This window comes from Colossoma macropomum, unplaced genomic scaffold, assembly GCF_904425465.1.
Source record: "Colossoma macropomum unplaced genomic scaffold, Colossoma_macropomum, whole genome shotgun sequence".
NCBI lineage: Eukaryota > Metazoa > Chordata > Actinopteri > Characiformes > Serrasalmidae > Colossoma > Colossoma macropomum.
Genome location: NW_023494790.1, coordinates 27775545 through 27796642, shown reverse-complemented (window position 1 = coordinate 27796642; position 21098 = coordinate 27775545). Strand labels below are relative to the sequence as shown.

The 21098-nt window shown below is 38.2% G+C and overlaps 1 protein-coding gene across 2 annotated transcripts in view; it reads left to right on the top strand.

The window, feature by feature from the left end:
* Positions 1–21098, top strand: part of abcc3 (ATP-binding cassette, sub-family C (CFTR/MRP), member 3) — a 67290-nt gene that overhangs the window by 19486 nt on the left and 26706 nt on the right. For both annotated transcript variants that reach the window (XM_036572907.1, XM_036572908.1), the window contains exons 4-15: positions 244–381; positions 2348–2473; positions 3205–3266; positions 5293–5424; positions 7953–8183; positions 12287–12464; positions 15046–15207; positions 16809–16901; positions 17279–17482; positions 19272–19418; positions 19719–19806; positions 20005–20071. In XM_036572907.1, coding sequence (XP_036428800.1) covers positions 244–381; positions 2348–2473; positions 3205–3266; positions 5293–5424; positions 7953–8183; positions 12287–12464; positions 15046–15207; positions 16809–16901; positions 17279–17482; positions 19272–19418; positions 19719–19806; positions 20005–20071 — 1628 coding nt within the window. The remainder of the gene's footprint in view (positions 1–243; positions 382–2347; positions 2474–3204; positions 3267–5292; positions 5425–7952; positions 8184–12286; positions 12465–15045; positions 15208–16808; positions 16902–17278; positions 17483–19271; positions 19419–19718; positions 19807–20004; positions 20072–21098) is intronic.

The window sequence follows — 21098 nt, the reverse complement described above, 5'->3', positions numbered from 1 at the left end:
AGGGCCTAATTCATCAATCATATGAAAAAGTTTTTTCTTGAGAAAGGTCCAAAGAAAAAGGAAATTAAATGGAAATTAAATGGAAATTTCACTGAAAATTAAATAAATTAAGGGTGGTATCTGACTTCTGCACAGTATTGTACACTCCCCCCCCCGTTCATACTGAGCCCCACATGTACAGATGACTAAAGATTTGGATGGCTTTGAAACTGTTTCTCCTTTTTATGCCTCTCTTCATATCAGCTGTTGGCCACCTTCATTATCCAGTTTGAGAGGCTGAGAGGGGTGCAGTCCTCTGGGGTGCTTTTCATATTTTGGACTCTGTCGGTGCTGTGTGCCATTGTGCCTTTCCGCTCCAAGATCATCCATGCCAGCACGAAGGTTTGTACCAATTTCATGTGGCCAGTACCTCAAGCTCGCTTATAGCTTGTTTAAGAAGATTAAAGGGAAACACTGGTATTTCTGGTCTGATAATGATAAATGTTAATTAGTACTTTGTTGTGGTGATATCAGTAGGGCATACTTAGTACAGTTAGATTAGATTTAATGCAGTGCAATATGTAAATCGTTGAATAAAAATCATTGTACTGATACAGTTCATTTGTGCAGTTGTACAGTTTTGATATAATTTTTTAAATTGTGGCACCGCTGATTCTTTTTAGTCTATTTCTTATCAGATGTCACATATTGTGACGTATCATGTAATATGAAAAATTTTGAAGTATCTTGATATTGTTTCTTATTTGTCAAAGTCGTGTGTGGTCAAATCTCATTGTAACAATAACGCAAATTTCATTGAGTTTTGTTATTCATTAATGTCATCTTTGGCATATCTGCACGATCAAACTTGTAGAAGTTTGTGTAAATTTGAGCGTAAAAGTTTAAGAACCTTGATTTGTGTTTCCCTAACCAAAACTATCACAATATCATCTATAATACCAATAATAAGAATAAAAATAGGAAATAACAATAATACAAATAATTAATGTACATAGCAATCTCATACAGATGTGGATGTACTTATTTTACATGCTTATTGATATAAACAAATGCTGCAACTTTTCCATGTTCCATTTAAAGACATATTACACTGTACTTTTGCTTTATACTACTGACACTGCACAAAATATAAAAAAAAAAACCCAGCTGGTGTAGAAGCATCTCATACACTGCAGTAATACAGTGTGGGTACTTGTTATTTTAAAAAAAATATTAAAAAAATAAATATTTAAAAAAATAATAGCACTACACAGTCACTACATTCTGCTGTCTTAGTAAAAGACATTTCGTTCATTTTGCATTGTCTTCTTTCCAGTCATAATTTTTACACTAGAAAGTTCAGTAAACATCAATAGGGGGACCAGTGCGCTCACCGCTTGACCTCACACTCCACCTACAAGTACAGTCATTGGCTCATGAGCTGCTGAATGCTGTCATTTTATTGGATCCCTACTGAAACATCTACATGAATTAGGGCGTGCTTTGTGCAAATTATATGTAAATAAGCTGCTGGTAGGCTGGCGCTTGATTTCATGCACTGATCCATCATTTGTGCTCAAATCTCTGCTCCTTTCCATGTAATATGAACGTTTTATCAATAAATAGGGTACTAAATTATTGGTAGTAATTATTGGCTGCAATTAGATATCAGACTGCTAATTCAATTTTCTCATTTATCAGCAAAAAATATATCAGCCACCGAGATGTCGTGCACCCCTAAGATTAATGTGTTCATAATTTATCTTTTTATATAAGACTCCAGTCAGTCGTTTTGAGCTCTTGCTTTGCTGGACCCTGTTTACTTTCTGTGTCTTTTCACACTTTGCTCTTTCTCTTTTATATCATGTCTTTTTTTCAGTCTCTCACATCTGTTAACCTTTTGTAGCTTTCACATTCTCGCTTGCCTTCATCTCCTCTCTCCATCTCCTACTCTCTCTCTTATTTTTGTGTTTTTTCCCCTTTTTCATGTCTGGCTGTCATCTTCCCATCCCTCTCCCTCCCACGCTCCAAGTCGGGCGCTCAGGTCTGTGTGGAGTTCAGACAAGGACAGAGCTGCTGCTGCTGCTACTGCTGCTGAGGGAGAGAAAGAGAAAGAATAGTAGTGCTGTTGTTTTTAAGTCCTGCTCCAGGCCTGCTTATCTAACCAAGGGCCTCCGGGTTTGTGGCTGCACAAACGCTGGACCTTCGTGTGTAACATGTACACCACACTGACGTCTCGAATGTGAATAAAAACAACAAGACGCCACTGATTTATGAACCAGATGAATGGAGGAAAGTTAAGCGTTTGGGGTGGGGGGGGGTAAGTTAGAGGAAGGCGATGTATTATAGCATATTACTGTCTTTGCAGGGAGAAGTCAAGGACACACTGCGTTTCACAACATTCTACATGTATTTCGGCCTCACGCTGGCAGAACTCATCCTGTCCTGCTTCAACGAGAAGCCCCCTCTCTTCTCCAGTGTGGTCACAGATCCTGTAAGTGTGCTTATGTGATGGGGTGAAGTAAATTTGATTTACAACATATCGCAAACACTTTGTAATCATATTTCAGAGGAAAGCAAATGCAATGTTAGGAATTTTCCCAAGCAAGCCAAAAATACTGCCGAAGCAGGGCCACGTTCCCCACGATGCTTTCTATTTGTGATGAACTGTGGAGTTATATAAATCTCTGTTTTGCAATAACAAAAACTTGGTTTAGCAAAGTATTATCATCTCTTGCTACCATTTGCTTGGTTGTGGTTCAGAAGAACTACATTATGCAATGTGACGCTAGATTATTAGTGTTTTATTGGTGGGATTACCAGTGCTGTGGTGATTTGTGCATCTGTGGCAGGTCAGAGTTACTGAAGGGAAATCTCCATAGATGCAGGTACTCCACCAGAGAGGGTGCTCAAGAGTGATGAAGGCCATAGAACCCGAGCTGACCCACTACCTCTGAGCTGAGCCTCACCTAAATGTATTGCAGAGTAGCTATATAAAACACAATTAATATACATGACGACCATGAGGACACTTGTACAATCTGAGGACAGAAGGTAGAAGATTGTTGGAGTCTAGCAAATGTTGTGCAGAAATGTTCAGGCTTGTCAGTAATGTATATACATTCTGTAACTAATTTACAGCAAACATGCTAGTTCTGTATGGACTGTTCATATGTTGTGTTCAGTGACTAACTCTGGTGCATGAACTTTTTATTTACTTTCAAGAATCCCTGTCCAGAATCAACTGCTGGCTTCCTCTCAGGAATGACCTTTTGGTGGTTTACAAGGTACAGATCATGCTGTGTTTTGAAATACTTCATCAGGGCAGTAGATTTGCACCAGTGTACTGTGGAAACTCTGTGAATGTGATTGTGTGAATGTTAAGGACAAAAGGTCGTTGGAAGTCAGACATGTTTAATCTTCCTCTTTTGTTATGAATAATGTGTTTGATATTCTATTTCCCTTTTTCCCTTTTCTTTTTTCCTTTGGCTTGAAGGTATTGCACACTACGTCTAGATTAGCGCTGATGTTTACATTTTTATTGGAAATGTTTAATGGCTGGTGGTATATACACCGATCAGGCATAACATTATGACCACCTCCTTGTTTCTACGCTCATTGTCCATTTTATCAGCTACTATATAGGTGCACTTTGTAGTTCGACAATTACAGACTGTAGTCCATCTGTTTCTTCGCACACTTTCTTAGCCCCCATGGACCCTCACAGAGCAGGCACTGTTTGGGTGGTGGATCATTCTCAGCACTGCATGTGGTGGTGGTGTGTTAGTGTGTGTTATGCTGGTACGAGTGGATCAGACACAGTGGTGCTGCTGGAGTTTTTAAACACCTCAGTGTTACTGCTGCACTGAGAATAGTCCACCAACCAAAAATATCCAGCCAACAGCGTCCTGTGAGCAGCGTCCTGTGAGCAGCGTCCTGTGACCACTGATGAAGGACTAGAGAGTGACCAACACAAACTGTGCAGCAGCAGATGAGCTATCATCTCTGACTTTACAAGGTGGACTGACAAGGTAGGAGTGTCTAACAGAGTGGACAGTGAGTGGACACGGGGTTTAAAAACTCCAGCAGCACTGCTGTGTCTGATCCACTCAGACCAGCACAACACACACTAACATGCCACCACCACATCAGTGTTACTGCAGTGCTGAGAATGATCCACCACCCAGATAGTACCTGCTCTGTGAGGGTCCATGGTGGTCCTGACCACTGAAGAACAGGGTAAAAGGGGGCTAACAAAGTATGCAGAGAAACAGATGGACTACAGTCTGTAACTGTAGAACTACAAAGTGCACCTATATAGTAAGTGGAGCTGATAAAATGGACAATGAGCGTAGAAACAAGGAGGTGGTCATAATGTTATGCCTGATCGGTGTATCATGCCGTGCTGTGAAGGTCAAGTGAGAATATTAATAGCTTTCCTGAGAGCTGCTGGTTCAGAGTCTAGAAAGTGGTATGTTGTAATTTAAATATATTAGCATTTGTTTTTGCAGAAGCTGGGCAAGACTAACCACCTAGCCATGTCATTCCTTTAGGAAAGCTTAACCTGGAATCATGAATTGTTCTAAAACAAAGCCTCCAGGTTATCGTACCTTTACATCAGTATCAAAATAGCTGTCCACAAAACCATGCATCAGAGACACCGTGTGTAAAGTGATGGAGCTAATAATACCCACTCATTTGGCTGCTTCCAAGTAAGTTCTTTAAGCCAGAAGTTGGAACTGAGAAAGGACTATAAGCCATTTGTGGAGAGCTTCCAAAACATTCAATTAAAAATGAACAGTAAATGGCTAAGCAAGTCATTACCTCAGCATGGCTTGAACTTTTATCCCCATACTAATGTAAAATGACACCTAGACATTTTATCGCATTTTCTCCTCAATTTCATTGTGGCCACCTATTAGCTACGTCTCCCCAGTGCTATTAAGCTGGGAGTGTGAAGGCTAGCACATGCTTCCTCCAAGAGGAACAGACACCCACGTGGGCTGCCATCGCAAAGAGCAGTAGGGGAGAAAATGCCTGTTTGTCTGTTTCTTTTCTCCAAAAATGTAAAGACACAAATAGAATTAATCATATTTTACAGGAGCTCATGAAGTCAACTCAATCTGTTCCGAATCCCTCATTTTAAATCATTTTTTGTGGGCCCTGAACACATTCTGCTCAAATTCAATTCTTTTTCTATATTAAATCGTATTTAAAACATTTCCAGTGCTTGCTCTTCTATATTTCACTCCAGATACACAGAATTATGGCTGAGTGTATGAAATTGTTTCTAATTTCTGTTTTCTTTCTCAGCATGGCTATAAAAGGCTACAAAAACCCTTTAGAGACGAAAGACCTGTGGTCCCTAAACAAGCAGGACAGCTCCGACACGGTGGTGCCCGAGCTCCTCAGGGAATGGGAAGTGGAAAAGTCTAAAGCACAGAGGTATGGGATGGCACAGTGCTGTTAATGAGCAACACTTACATGTGAGTGTCAGTTTCTGTGGGAAAGCTACAACAGTTACAGTTAGACTAAAGATCATGTCTTTACATCTACAGAGAAATGGTACATTGATAATCTTCATGTTCATTTCCTTTGCATGTTTGCAGATAAATTTTGCAATCTCTCACATGCTTACAAAAGTGTGATAAAAGAAAATGCTGATGTGTCAGAATGTTCTGACATAAGCTGACTCTCCAGAAGCTTAGCTGATACTAAATAAATGAGCTTCTAATTCTGTTGTTTATGGAACACTAATATATTTGTGTTTGAAAACAAGAAGAGTGTATTCATCTTCAGCAGTTTGATATATAGTCAGCAGTTTGATATAAATTAACCGAACTGATCATGAAGTGTTCAAAGTTCATGAGCAGCGGTGGAGTACTCTTGCTTCACTGGAATTGTCTCACATGAATTCATGTGAGAATTAAGAAGAAAATAAAGTGAAAGCAGAAGCAGTAAAAATTACTTTTTTCACTTTATATCCAAGGAACTTTCAACTGATCCCCATGCAGTTTGTTTAGTCTCACACAAGTGGAGGCGGTAGAGGTATTTATGAAATTTTTGCCCACTTTGCTCTTTGGCATTTGTGCCGCTTTTGACGTCCGTCTGCTATGTTAAGAAAAGTCCCTCCTGCCAGCTTCAGAATGGAGCCCACTGTGTAAATACTCAGTGGTTTTTAAAAGCTCATTTGGTACACTTGACACTTAGGAGTGTCCCGTCAACTTGAGCCTAAAAAAACTGCAGAGTTTTTTTCTCTTTGCAGGCCACGTTTTTCCGTTCTATGTTACGTATTGCCCTTGGCAGACATTCCTGATATTAACTGGCTTGTGTAATGTTAGGACACCAGCAGCCATATGTCAAAAGACCAAAAGCCTTATCTTGCTCAAGAGAGGCTAAATAAATAATTGAATGTGCTGTTGACAAATTAAAGGAAAAACTGATCATATGAGCAGAGTGCTGATTATTACAGACAGGTGTACTACATGGAATAGTCACTGAGGTGCTGAAGAAAGAGGGGTGACACTTTATTCTGAGTGGTACCTTTAGATGAAACAAACACTCAACATACTCTCAGTAACATGTCAAAAACATATGAGGGTAAGGATTAGGTTTTGGGTTAAGGTTGGGGTTAGAATTGGGGCCAGGGTGAGGGTTAGGATTTGGGTAAGGTTAGGTTTTCCGTAATGCGAGTAACATATTAACATTACATCTACTTTTTTTAAGTAATGTATCAACAGTACATAAAAAAAATGTACTTCAGTGTATTCAGATGCTGCACTACTGCTACTTCACTGATATGTTGTTGATGTGTTACTGATAATCTGTTAAGTGTTTAATCTATATCATCTATAAAGGACCACTCCAAGTAAAGTGTTACCATGGATGGCAGAAGCTTCGGTCACAAATACTGCTCAACTGGCAAGTTTTTTAACAGGAACAGTAAACTAAATGAAATTTAATTTTAGAATTTAGTGGTGTGAAAAATCCACAAGCAAAAATATACAGAGAAGTGGAAACAAGTGATATGGTCTGATTGGTCACCCGTCACCATATTCTCCGCAAGTGGGTGAGTGCATGTGTGATTTACACCAAGAGAATGGTACATGCCCGATTGCTTGACCACTATAGTGAGGGGGTCCACTGGCTGTTTTATGCTGTGGTGGGACATTTTGCTGGCATGGTTTGGGTCCACTTGTCTAGATAAAGGGAAGGGTCACTGAAATTTAATACAAAGTTATTCTGAACACTTTTATCTAATGATTTATGTTCTATCCTGATGAGAGTGGTTTCTTCCAGAATGACAGTGACCCCATCCACAGTACACAAGGGGTCGCTGAATGGATTAAAGGGTATGAGTATGATGTTAGTCATATGCTATGGCCTTCACAGTCATCAGATCTCAACCTGTTTGGACAACTATGTTTGAACTAATGGTTAAAATTTTGGACTGACAGCGCTCTTCATCACCATCATCATAACACCAGTTGAGGGAACATTTTTTGGAAGAATGGTGTTCTATCCCCCAGTGCAGTTCCAGAGACTTGTAGAATCTATGTCAACGTGCACTGAACTTCTTCCTAAAGGCACTTTTTTCTTTTAATTTGTCTACTTTCTGTATATCTATGTTTCTTTCATGAAATGAAAAATACGACCTTCAAATATATGACGTCATTGAGAAGCTCAAGAAGTGGCCTAAATTATAGTCAGGATTATTTAAAATCAGTCTAAATATGATCAAATATATAGTTTGGTAAATACATTCAAAAACGAAACATCCTGAGTTAATAAAAATGATTGCCATGTATTATTTCCAAAGCCATTTTTGTACTACTTAAAAAAGCTCCCCTTAGTGACATGAGGTTTCTAGAGAACATACAAAAACAACTTTGGCACCATTCAACATGTTAAACATTTCCTTCAAAAGTAGTTCATGATCACCACAACAAGAATCTTTCTCCTCCCCTCCACAGCACTGAGCAGGATGTGAACGGACAGGCGGTGTACTCTAAAGCTGGAACAGAGGCCAACCATGTAGAGGTCAGTCCTGAGGAGGTGGAGGTGCTGTTGTCTGACCGGAAGAAGTCCCGTCAGCCCTCATTTCTACGGGCTCTGCTCAGGGCATTTGGCCCCTACTTCCTCATCGGCTCAGCCTTCAAGCTGCTGCAGGACCTCATCACCTTCATCAACCCACAGCTTCTCAGGTGAAGGCCAGTGGCCACTTACATAAATGTCTTCCAACTGCAGTTATAATATGACGAGGAAAAATGACATCAAACTTGTTCTGAGTGGTGTAAAGTGATGCAGTGTTGTATAGTTATACTACGGGTGAACATCTAACAGTGCTCATCTAAGTTTAAATGAAAGTTTCAAACTTCTATTCAGAATCAAATTTGGATTTTCTGTTTGTTTTGATAAGCATTAGTAAAGAATTAACAAAATGTAACGCACATTGCTCTGTTAAATTACAATTTGATGTTTAATGAAGTTGACATTTAAACTGTCAATTTTATAAGTTTCATGACTTTACATGATTGTTGTTTTACAGTGTAGTAAATTTGCCTTGTTTTACAGAAATTTCAGGCACACTTATGTTTTCCCTTTCTCTCACTTGCGCTCTCTCTCTCTCTCTCTCTCTCTCTCTCTCTCTCTCTCTCTCTCTCTCTCTCTCTCTTTTATTTTTCACTTGCTCTCTCTCTCTCTTCCCCTTTTTTGAGTTTGAGGTGATGTGAGAGTGATGTATAATCAAGCTGGGGTGAAACATGTGATATGTTGACGTTATAAGGCTTGGGGCTGGTTAAAAAATATTGGAATCCCAGATGAGGTGACTTTCCTGGAAAGAAGGACATTAAAAATTAAAAAAGGATGTGCATTTTAAAGTTAAAATGAGCTTTTTTAGCTTTTTTACATTTTAGCTATTTTTACATAAGTACTGTTGATAATCCCACAGATTTCCACAAATTTAAATCATTAAGATGCAAACAGAAACATCCAGAGTGGTTTGATGTGAAATAGTGCAGTCTAGGGAACCTTACAAAGCTTGGTGGTGGACAGTAATGAGGCACACGTACTTTTAAGTATCTGTACTTTTATAATTCGCATTTTTTACCCTCACTCCACTACATTTCTCAGTAAAATATGCTACTTTTTGCTCCACTACTTTCTCAAGATACTGTGAAGTAAAAACTAGATTTTTCATAATATGCGAATAAATATATTGCACCTTTCACTAAATCATGAAAATACTGAATGTCCCGTAGCTAAGCAATTGTAACAAGGCCTGGGCAGCTCCAGCAAACTTTCAGAATGAAAGAAAATATTGTGATGTTGTGTCTAATATTTTTAAATCAGATACTTGCTTTGACATGAGTTTGGAAGGGAAGCAAAATCTTACCCATTTCCTAAACTAAAAAGCAGAAAAGGTGAAATGATCAATTGGTAGAATACTTTTACTTTTGATACTTAAGTGTAGTTAAAGCAAGTACTTTTGTACTTTAACTCATGTAAAAATAGAAATAAAGGGCTTATATTTTTATATCTGTTTTCTATTTTATTTCAGCTTCCACTGGATTTGTGTACTTTGTCCACCACTGGAATTGTTCACAGTGATGGTGATCGGAACCAGACATCTGAAGCATTTAATGCCTCTAAAAGCTGTCTCACAGAAAGTTTGGAATGGCTTTGAATATGTTGCCTGATGCCTGAAACATTGTTTTGCAGTAGCTTAAAGATTTTGGCCTATTTTGTCAGATTTTAACACTATTTTACCATCAACATATCATTACATATAACTCAAAGACACCTGTAGTTTCACTGATGGTTTTGAATAGTAAATAAATTGACTATATCTGCGTTGTAGACATTGTGACCCTGGTTCCTGTCTCCACCACTGTGAACAATTCCAGTGGTGGACAAAGTACACAAATCCAATGAAATGAAAGCAGAAATAAAATATAAAAGCAGAAGTAAAATTTTACTCAAGTAAAAGTGCTTTATTTATATTTTGACACTAGTTAAAGTACACAAGTCCGAATGTGATACAGTAAGTTTCTCTACAATTAATTGTTTGAAACCTCTCAGAATGTTTGTTTTATCTCAACCACTGAATTATGCAGCAAATATGAAAAATTGAGGCAATGGCTCTCTAAGTATATACACACAGTGATTAACTTACAGTATACACATACTAGGCCTGTAGTATGCTAATGTAAAGAAAACAAATACACATATGTTCATGTTTTATGCCAACAGCTACAGGGCTACGTGGCCCCTAGTTAGACAGATGTTATATAGGGCAACTGAGAGTCGTTAGAAATTTACGATAGGGAAGAGAGTGGCGTGCAATGACATACAGTCATTGTGAATAGTTGCTGGAAAAATGACGTGAGGTGATAAATGGTGTTTAATCACCTTTATCTCTGGGTTTGGTGCATTTATGAGCCATTGTCAGTGACTCTGCCGTTGCTGGGTTTCCTGCAATGCTGCTATCTGCTGCTCAAAAAGACATTAGTCCTGCACCAGAGAGGCTTAATCAAGTGGCACTGAAGGGACACTGGCTAGGGAACAGATGTCACTGTAGTTTTTGCTTATATAAAATCCTTTGTATGTGTGAGTACATACATATGGTCTGCTGTAGTGAGGAACATAATAGCTGTCATGGTGGCAACCGCTGACTTTGTCCCTTTTAACCTTGGCTTAGAAATGGCTTTAGAGCATATAAAACAAATAGACACTTTCACATTTTAACAAACACCTTTATCTTGTTTGCTTGGAGATTCTGAAGTAAATATGGTGCTGCATATGCTGATTAAATGGTCAGCATGTGAACAATGCCAGCTTGTAGTGCTGGTTTGCATAAAGGCCTCTGGTGGCATTTTGCATGTTGTTCCTGCTTCGTCGCTGTCATTAATCTGCAGTGGGTTTTCAGATATTTGCAAAGCAAAAGTCTTATGCAAATTTGTTACCTCTGTAGCTTTTTCATTAAGACGGACGTGAAGCTGATCAAAGATATAGTCGGTGCAGGAAATGTAAAATTGACCCAGGTTAGGTTTTAAATCTAACTCCCTGACATCTGTTTAAACTAGGCACAAGCAGGCTAAATGTTGTGTCAAAGAAGTGTTTGTAATAACTGGCAGGTCAAATGCAGATAGTAATAATAGTAAGAATAATAATAATCATAATCATCATCATCATCATCATCAATACATTTATTTATATAGTACCTTTAAAACGTGGTGCTTTACACAGAATAAAGGAAAAACAAATGAGAACAGAAAATAATAAACGTCGTAAAAACAGGTAAAACAAGGAAATTAAACTGCTGAATGGACTACTGAAAAAAACAAGAACTTTGTCACCTGTCACTGTATATTGCAATCATTTCGTGAGCAGTTTAATTATTTTGTCATATACATTAATGACAATATCAGAATATAACAATGTTTAATGCAGAAACCTTCGCCTTATTAATAGTTGTTTCTCATCAAATTACCACCGCAGTGATAATGCTGATTTCTGCACTTCTAGCACTTCTAGAAGTGGGATTTCCTGTGCCGTGTCAGCATCAAACTAACAGTGACACACATTTGTCACACATGGTTTGATATTACTTAAAAGAGAATCAACAATTTTTTCAAAAGTTCTTAGTAATTAAATTGTTGAGATATTCAGAGTAGTTTGATATGAAATGGTTAATTGTAGAGAAACTCCGTGACACTTTACAGTGCTGGTGTTAGAAACCAGGGATCATGATATCTACAATATAAAGACAGCTGTTTTATTATCTATCCAAAAAGAAATGTTGAAAAATTGGTGCAATTCTCTATTAAGGCAGATCTAGCCAAAGATTTGAAACGTGTAAGACGGCCAAGTGCCATACTATTGTCTTCGTATTTTTTTACTGTACATTTATAGTGAGTGCTATCTTTTAGCCTAGATGTTAAGAAAATTAGGTGTCAGCCCCTCAGTTTAAACAAAACCAGTTTCTTACTTCATCTATCAGTATTCTCTTTGATTGTAACAACAGAACAGTCCATTCATGGCTGAATGTTTTTAAGTGAGTTGGCATTTAGTTGTTGTGAGGGGGTCCACTTTAATGGACCTGTCATTGTCAGTGACTATATTTATAAATTTACTTCAAAACTTTAATGACCAGCTCATAACACCCATGCGTATCTTTGATTTTACTTTTTCCTTACTTTCACATGTAGCAATTTTGTGTATTGTCTATTTTATATTGTACATAATATGCTTAGCAGGTAAAAAGATTTTGATTCTGATTTTTCCCCGTTCTGTCTCTGTTTATCAGGTTGCTGATTGAGTTCACCAAAGAGAAGGGGGTCCCATCGTGGTGGGGCTTCTCTCTGGCCTTCCTTATGTTCGGCTGTGCCCTGCTGCAGACGCTCATACTGCACCAGCACTTTCAGTACTGCTTTGTCACAGGAATGAGACTGCGCACCGCTATCATAGGAGCCATCTACAGGAAGGTACACAAGCTCACAGATAAATGCAATAGATACACGCATGAGGCAGTGTTTACAGATATTACTGAGAGACTCCACAGCACCACATAAAGTCCTGCAGTAAGCATTGCGTGCTCTGCCTGATAATGACACTATTTATACACTAGCAAATGTTACGCATGGCAGTTGCCTAAGGCTAGAATTTTATACATATACCCCAAGGCTTATTTTATGTAGCTACATTGTGCCTTACACTATGTATTTTTAATGTAACCTTGTTCTTCAAGCGCATCTGCATTTGTGAGTATCTTACAGTACTGCCTTATTATAGATATCATGGTATTAGGTAATCACTGTGTATGGATGCAAGCAGGCATGAAATGACATATTTTGTTGATTTTCTAAGTGAAAATAAGTCATACCTCCTCTACAAAAAACACACATTCACATTTTAATGTAAAATTACTATTTATTTGCTGAATTTTACATATTGTTTTAAAGAAATGAAACATAAAATCTGGCCTGATATAAAGTTATTGCACATTTTATATTTTATGTTTTATTTTTTCTAACATTTTCTAACTCAGCAAATAAACAGAAATTGAGCAAAAAAATGGCAGAGAAATGCCATATTTCAATTTGTTCCCTGTAGAGGATGTGTTAACTTCTTTTCACTTACAAAATCAGCTAAAAGACCTTGGTCTTCAAACTTTTGTGTACCCCTGCATATGTTATGTCTTTGTAAATGTGAAGCATGGTAGCATGGCAAAGACGTACTGCCATCTTTGGAAGTTCTTGAATCTTAAATCCTGAATCTTGTATACGGCTTCATGAAAAGGCATGTTGACTGCCTTCAGGTCTAGGTTGTGATTTTGTGTGAAAGGTCAGTGGTGTCTTTGTGTTGACGTGGTGAGATTTACAAGCTCTTTGTTCAGATTGGAGTCACGCATTGTAGAAAGACTGAGTCAGACTGCATTCAAAGATACACAAGTTTGATTGATGTGGCATGTGTAGGGGTGAATCTGTGCTCTTTGTGTCATGACTTTGCTAAATTAGGTTTAGAAGACGGTGCTGTCTTTGGGTGTGAGTAGATGTAAGTGTGCATTTTCTTTTACTCTACTCTAGTGCACCTTTACCCAGTAGTGTGTAATCGTTGGGATTAGGCCCAGGCCACCCCTGTCTGATTCATACATTGTGTTTACAAAGGGATGGAAAGAGATTATAGTGGAAGTGCTGCTGCTTTAGTTTGAAAAGAAGTTAAACTGGTCATACAGGAATGCACTGTAGGAAGAGTAGTAAATTCAAGAATACTCAAGTAAATGTGCCTCTTGCATACTATAGTGATATTAATTGTTACTACTAAAGATAGAGGTTTAGTATATATAGCCTAATTCTAACTGTTGGGTAAAGCTGAAAGATAAATCAGTTTTGAAATATTGAAATCACAGTTTGAAAGAGTGTGAATTTCAAATCATAAGAGCTACAAATTTTATTAAAGTGTTCATCATCAACAATGTTGTTTTCAAAGGGGAAATATAACCGAATAACAACTACAACTAACTGGTAGTCTTGTACACTAAGTTCACTGTTCAAGCCTCAAGACAGAAAAAGTGGACATGCTGGTCATCTTGGCCAAGAAAACAAGCCTGGATCTTGATTTATAAAAAAACTTTCAATGTAAGTCACTGAATTTTGAACTCAAGCAGTAGAAAGCTGTATTTGCAACCAGTGTGATAAATGTAGACCAAGTTTTTTAGTAATTTTAAGTGGCACACTGATTTTTATGAACCATTCCAATGTCTTTACAGCTAAAATGGCTGCTGGACGATTTTTTTGTACATTTTCTTTTTAAAGCAATAAGTAATTGTAACAGCACTGGGTATGAAAGTCACAGGCCTTTCACACAATTTGAAATATATTTAGACAGTTGACATTTTTGGTGTGTAGCTTCAGCATTCCATTGCAGTGCTTGTTCTTAGCTGGCTTAAATTGTTTACATTATGAAATAGCAACAAAGATTGGCCAAAATAAAAATAAATTGGCTGATTACTGATTTGTCTTTGGAGTCAATGTTCAGCCAGTTCCGATCCTGGATTATTCCAATACACCTCTAATTTCTTCCATGGAAAAGAAACTAAAAAGCGTGCTGTCTGAAAAAAATGTAGAATAAAAAGTAGAATGTTTTGTTACACTCGAGTAAAAGTTTTGTCATTTACAACTCCTGGAAAAGAACTTCTTCTCAAAAAAGTGTACGTGATTCATTGCTTTCTCCTGCTGCATTTCATTGGTGTCATGTTAACAATGGCGCCAAATGCTTTTTATGTCCTCCTACGTAGCTACCCTTAATATTGTGCTGTGTCAAAGGTCACTGAGTCACGATTGCATAATTGCTTTTTGTACACAATAGCACCTGATCTCTTGCCAAAAATTAACCAAAAAATACAACAAAATCTAAACCAGCCCCAGTACTGCATGATAATGGTTTGTATGAGTAACTAAACAAATGAATCCATTAACTTTGTATGAGTGACTTAACAAATGAATCCGTGTAGCACAGGTAGGCACAAAAGTCTCACTGAGATACTGTCTGTTTGTTTTCACACAGTCGTTGGTTATTACGAATGAAGCAAAGCGCTCCTCCACAGTGGGGGAGGTGGTCAACCTGATGTCTGTGGATGCACAGCGCTTCATGGACCTCACCACATTCCTCAACATGCTGTGGTCTGCACCACTTCAAATCGTACTGGCCCTCTTCTTTCTCTGGCAGGTCAGTGCCTCAGCCCTCACCCTGTGAAAATGAAATATGGTGGGGGTACAAAATAACAGAAACACCATGAAAAGTAATCATAATCACTGGCTGTTTTTTGGAAACACTTACCATATACACACTTTGTAGGATTAAAGTAATTCACTGTAGCCCATCTTTTGCTGCACAGTTTATCAGCCCTCCTCCACCACATCCAACAATATAAAGGGACCACTATGGGAGATTTTTTTAACACGCTTGCTGGGGGTTTTAAACATTATACGTACCTGGTACAATTTGTAGGTATTGATTAAAGGAATAGTTAGGCAAATTATCAAATGTACACAAGTTTCCTCTTACCCCATTTGTAGTCAGCCAGCCAAGGCATGTTTGATTCGAAATTTTGTTCTTTAGTTTAGAATTGGAGCTACAAGGCTACCATTGCTAACACTAGAAGTCTATAGTCACCCAAATCTTTTCTGTAAATACACCCACTCAGACTACATCCAAGTCTTCATTAAGATCATGCAGAATTCCCAGTGTGGTTTTGAACACAGTTTGACCTACTGTGAGCTATAAAAATGAGCAAAGCTTCACCATGTAGCTGAATGCAACAGGCATCCACTTTAGACAATAGGACAGGAACAGCCCTTGATGGACACAATCACGTATATGCATTTTTGTCATATATATTTCTTTTAACGTTTTTTTAAATAAAGTATTTCTAAAGGCTCTCTTGTTTATCTTTATCTCCAATAAAATATTTTATTTTTTCTTTAAAGGTTTATCAATATAATTAGCCTGAGAATGTAAAAGTAGTAGAATATAAATATATTTTAAATGTACATATGGCTCTTGCTTTTAACTTCGAAAGTTTATAAAAAGATGTAGATGGGCTGCAGCGGCATGTGTGGACCTCAACACCATGTTCCTCTTTCAAAATGTACTTGCTTGTGTTCTCTGGCCCACATATATTAGTCTATACAGTCCATATATGGAAATTAAGTTGCAAAAACAGCCCATTTTGAATCAGTTGTTTTTGTGATGTGACATGTCTGCCTTTTCATCCTACAAGAGTTTAGCCCTGCCTGTTAACACTGGTTATAAGTGTTTCAGCCCAGACAGGTTTTTTAACATAAACAGCCCATTTAATTGTAAGGGATGAAGAAAGATTGGAAAAAGGTCATGTAAAAATGAATTAAGGGTGTTATTGATATATGAAACTGTATACACATCATAAGTGGACAATAAAGACAAGAAAAATGTAGAATATGGGAATTCGGGCTGCCTCCGTATGAGGCTTCTGTATATTTATGGTTGTTTTTCACTAGCAAGCAACTTGTATTTTGTCCAGAATATAAAATACCGAGGTTTAATCAGTGCACATTCCAGAGATGTCACTCATGTGTGCTCTAGCGTGTGGTGCAGGAAGGGTGCTCATCTAAAGTACACTGATTGCTGTTTTGTTTCCACAAAAGGCCAGATTAACTCTAGACTTTCTGTAGAGACATGATGAGAGGCACCAACATTACTGTCTGTTTGTCATTCAGTCTTTTATCCACCTGTTTGTCACTCAGCCTTTTATCCATCTGTTTTTTCCACCTTTTCATTTTACCTTATAGACTTTGGGGCCTTCTGTGCTGGCAGGTGTGGCTGTTATGATCCTGCTGATTCCCTTCAATGCTGTCATCGCCATGAAAACCAGAGCTTACCAGGTCTTTCTGTCTGTCTGTTTATGTAATAACAAAGATAATAGTAGTGATTTGCTGAAACCAAACGATGCTATCTCATAATGTACTTTATTTGTGTGGTCTTTGATACTGTCACAACTCATTCTGTGGCATAACTCTGCCTTCTGTGTCTTTTAATGACAGAAGAAGCAAGCAAGTCTCTATAATACCTAACTAAATTGGGTCATTTAAACTAAAAATAGGTTATTAGAAATAGAATGTTTTAGCAGTTCAACGGCAGTTAAATGCAATTACTATACAGAGTACTCCTTTCAACTGCTGTTTATGCAGAAGTTCCATAAGCTCAGCACACCTGCTTCAGGTCTTTATCTCAGTTTCTTGATTTGCTCTGTGGTCTGCAGGTGGAGCAGATGCAGTATAAAGATGCTCGCATCAAGTTGATGAATGAAATTCTGAATGGAATAAAGGTTCTGAAGCTGTACGCCTGGGAGGTCTCGTTTAAGGAGAAGGTTCTCCAGATTCGCCAAAAAGAGCTCAATGTGCTGCGCAAAACTGCCTACCTCAGTGCTCTCTCCACCATGGCCTGGACCAGTGCCCCCTTTCTGGTAAGTTGCTTTCTATCTGTCTTATAATTTTGAACTGAATGTCCAACATTGGCCTTGGTTAACCAAATATTCAGATATCCAAACTCATCTTGGTATTGGTTTACTTCATTGAGTTTAGAAATAAGACGTGTAGTTTGGATAAAATGAGAATGAAATGTAATTTTGAATAACTGTTTAACTAAGTGTCCAGAGCTACAGAGAATATCGGCAGATATCACATTTAATGTTAAGCAGAATGATGTGAGAGGATCTATGCTATGTGGCTTAAAGTATGTGGACACCAGAGCATCACATCAACACTTGCTTGTTGAACATGTCATCCAAAACTGAAGGTATTAATATGGAGTTGGAGCCTCCATTTGCTGCAGTAACAGCCTTCACTCTAATAGGAAATCTTTATGCTAGATTTTGGAACCTGGGTTGAGGTCAGGGCTGTATGAAGGTCAGTCTAGTTCTTCCACACCAAACTCAAAACCAAAACATTTCTTTATGACGCTCACATTGTGCATGGGAACATTGTTATGCTGCAACTACTCCAAGTTGTTGCCACAGTTCTCTAGAATGTCATTGCATGTCGTAGTGTTAAGATTTCCTTTCAGTAGAACCAGGGGTTAACCCCAGACTAGTTTTTCCTTCTCCACCAAACTTTACAGTTGGTATTATGAATTTGAGCATGTAGTGCTGTCCTGCGTCAGCCAAACCCAAATTTGTCTATCAGACTGGCAAATGCGCAAGTATGATTATTCATTCCAGAAAACATGTTTCCACTGAACATGAGTCCAAAGTCTTTTTCACCGCTTCATCTAACGCTTGGCATGATGATCTTGGTCTTGAGTGGCTGCTTGGCCATAGAAACTTAATCCAAATCATTCTGAAGTTCTTGAAGAGTAGTTCTTATGCTGGCATTGCTTCTACAGGCAGTGTGAAACTCTGTAGTGAATACTGAAATTGAGGACAGATGATTTTTGCTCACTGTGCTGTTCAACACTGAGGAGTCTCATTCTTTGAGCTTGTGCGGTCTACCGCTTTAGAGCAGAGCTGTTCTTGCGAACATAGACAACTACACTTCACAATAATACTTACAGTTGACCGAGGCATCTCTAGCAGGGCAGAAATTTGACAGACTGACTTGTTGGAAAGGTGGCATCCTGAAAGTCACCATGGTAGTACCATGTTAAAAGTCACTGCATCCTACTGCCAGTGTTTGCCTATGGTGATTGCATGGCTGTATGCTTCATTTTATGTACCTGTTAGCAATGTGGTGTGGCTGAAACAGCCGAGCAGCTAATAAGAAAGGGTGTCCACATACTTTTTTGTATACATATGGAAATACTTCAAACAAACAGATGACAGATTTGTTAATCTTATAACTCTGACTTTATCGTGCTGCACGTCAGCTAGGAATAGTTTATGTTAAATAAATAAATAAATGGATGTTAAACTTTCCGTGCTTTCATTTTTTTTTTTATTTATAATGATATAAAGTATTGTCTCACTGAGATATTTGAATACTATTCATTTAACAATGTAGACATTCAAATAGCAAAAATGATTATTTATAAATTAAAATGCCCCTCCTTAGTTGCACAGATGGACTTGACAGATATATAACAGGCACTGTGTAGGTGACTCACATTTTGTGTTTGCATTAGTCACAAGTCACAATGAACTCGGTTAGCAGCCTTGCCCAGCATGGTTTTTCACCACTGCCATGTGCTAATGGATCTATATCAGTGTCGGGGGTGGTAGGAGTGGTCTAATGGATACTCCTCCTGAAATGTTCCCTCAGGTTGCCTTGACAACATTTGCTGTATATGTGACTGTGGACAAAAAGAATGTTTTAGATGCGGAGAAGGCCTTCGTCTCCCTGTCTCTGTTCAACATCTTAAGATTTCCCCTCAACATGCTTCCTCAGGTCATAAGCAGCCTTGTACAAGTGAGTGCACTCTTCCCCTTACTGTTTATGGATATCCTGAACTCAGGTTTTTACGCAACACATTGTTATTCTTACGCAGCGTGGAAACTTGAGTTCAAATGTAGTGTCATCATTTGTCTCAAACATCCTGCATGTTATGGTTCAGTCTGAAAGGGAATATTTTCTGCTGTCTCCAGCTGAAGAATGTCCAGAGTGTTTACAACTTAGAAAGCCGTTTTTTTCATAGTGCCATCATTAGACACTACTTCCCTAAATGTCACACTGTTTTCTTTTCCTTCCCACTTCTCGTGCCTGGCGCAGGCTAGCGTGTCTCTCAGGCGCATCCAGGAGTTCCTGAGTCATGATGAGCTGGACCCAGACAATGTGGACAGAAAGCCTGCCCCCTCTGGTAAGGCAGGAAGGCTGTTTACTGAAGCTCAAAACTCCTCAAACAGGCCTCGATTAGTACATCTGCAAGAGCTGATCTGATGAGTCATTGCTCTTTTTTTGCGCACGATACAGTGCTGTAATGTTGTAGCAGTTGGTCAGCTTCCTCGTTTTCTTCTTGGGTCATGAACAGTTACTAATATGATTCTCACATTTCCAGATTACGCTGTGACAGTTGTGAATGGGAAATTCTCATGGGCGAAAAAAGACTCGCCCACTCTTCACAAGTAAGCAAATTGACAAATGCAAACAAAACTTCATACAAAATCTTGTCAGATATTGTCTGGATGATTTTTTTTTTACAGAAACTGTATGATTTCGGGGGAGATTTACTAACATTTTTGCCTCTCAAGACTAAATAGGCAAAACAGGCTTTTAGAACTCCAAATAGAATAATAACACCAGATGGGAGGCCAGGAGTTTCCTTCTCAAAGCACAAAATACCGGGAGGAGATTATTATAATAAAGCACCTACTCTGATTTACAAAGGCTGATAGTAAATACCGACCGTGCGCTGTTAACGCCTGTAAAAAGCTTGTCTTAGTTTTGACGCTAACATGGCTGCTATATTTGTGCTAAGAGACAAAGAAAAAAAAGCTTAAACACAATTTATTTTCAGTTAAAAACAAACATTTGTGAACACCTGCCATGTCCCATTATTTTTAATTTAATAAAGTAAATAAAAAACCTGAAAACAAAGTTGTTTTGTAAAACTGTTCATGCTGCTGTTTCCTAATGCTATCACTTTCGCTATCACTAACACTATAAAAATGTTGTTAGGTTTTGCCTAAAAAATGACTCAACAGTTTTCTTTTCCAAATGACTGTTAAAAGCACACATTGAAATTCTTTTGGCTGTGCAGTCCCTGCATTACTCAAGACGATCATTACGTTGTATGTGCTGTGGTTTCTGTGCGCACTGTTGCAGAAATGTCAGCCCTTCATGCACTGCACGTAGCTACGCTCACCACAAGTTCAAAATAATACAGTTCCTAAACAACCAGGATGCACTCAGTGAAATTAAACAGCGATTTTACAACATTTAAATGTTTTTAAATGCACTCTAGTTAAGTTCATTTCATCCCTCCAGCAGAAAATGAGCATGTGTTTTGAAACAGAAAGACTAAATAATTAATTACTTTCCTGAATTTCTGACTTATGTCAACGAGAAACACCTTTTCATCCGTAAATAGGCTGTCATACAAAAGGCACTTGAGCCAAACCGTGGGTTTATGTTGCACTGCTCATATGTTAA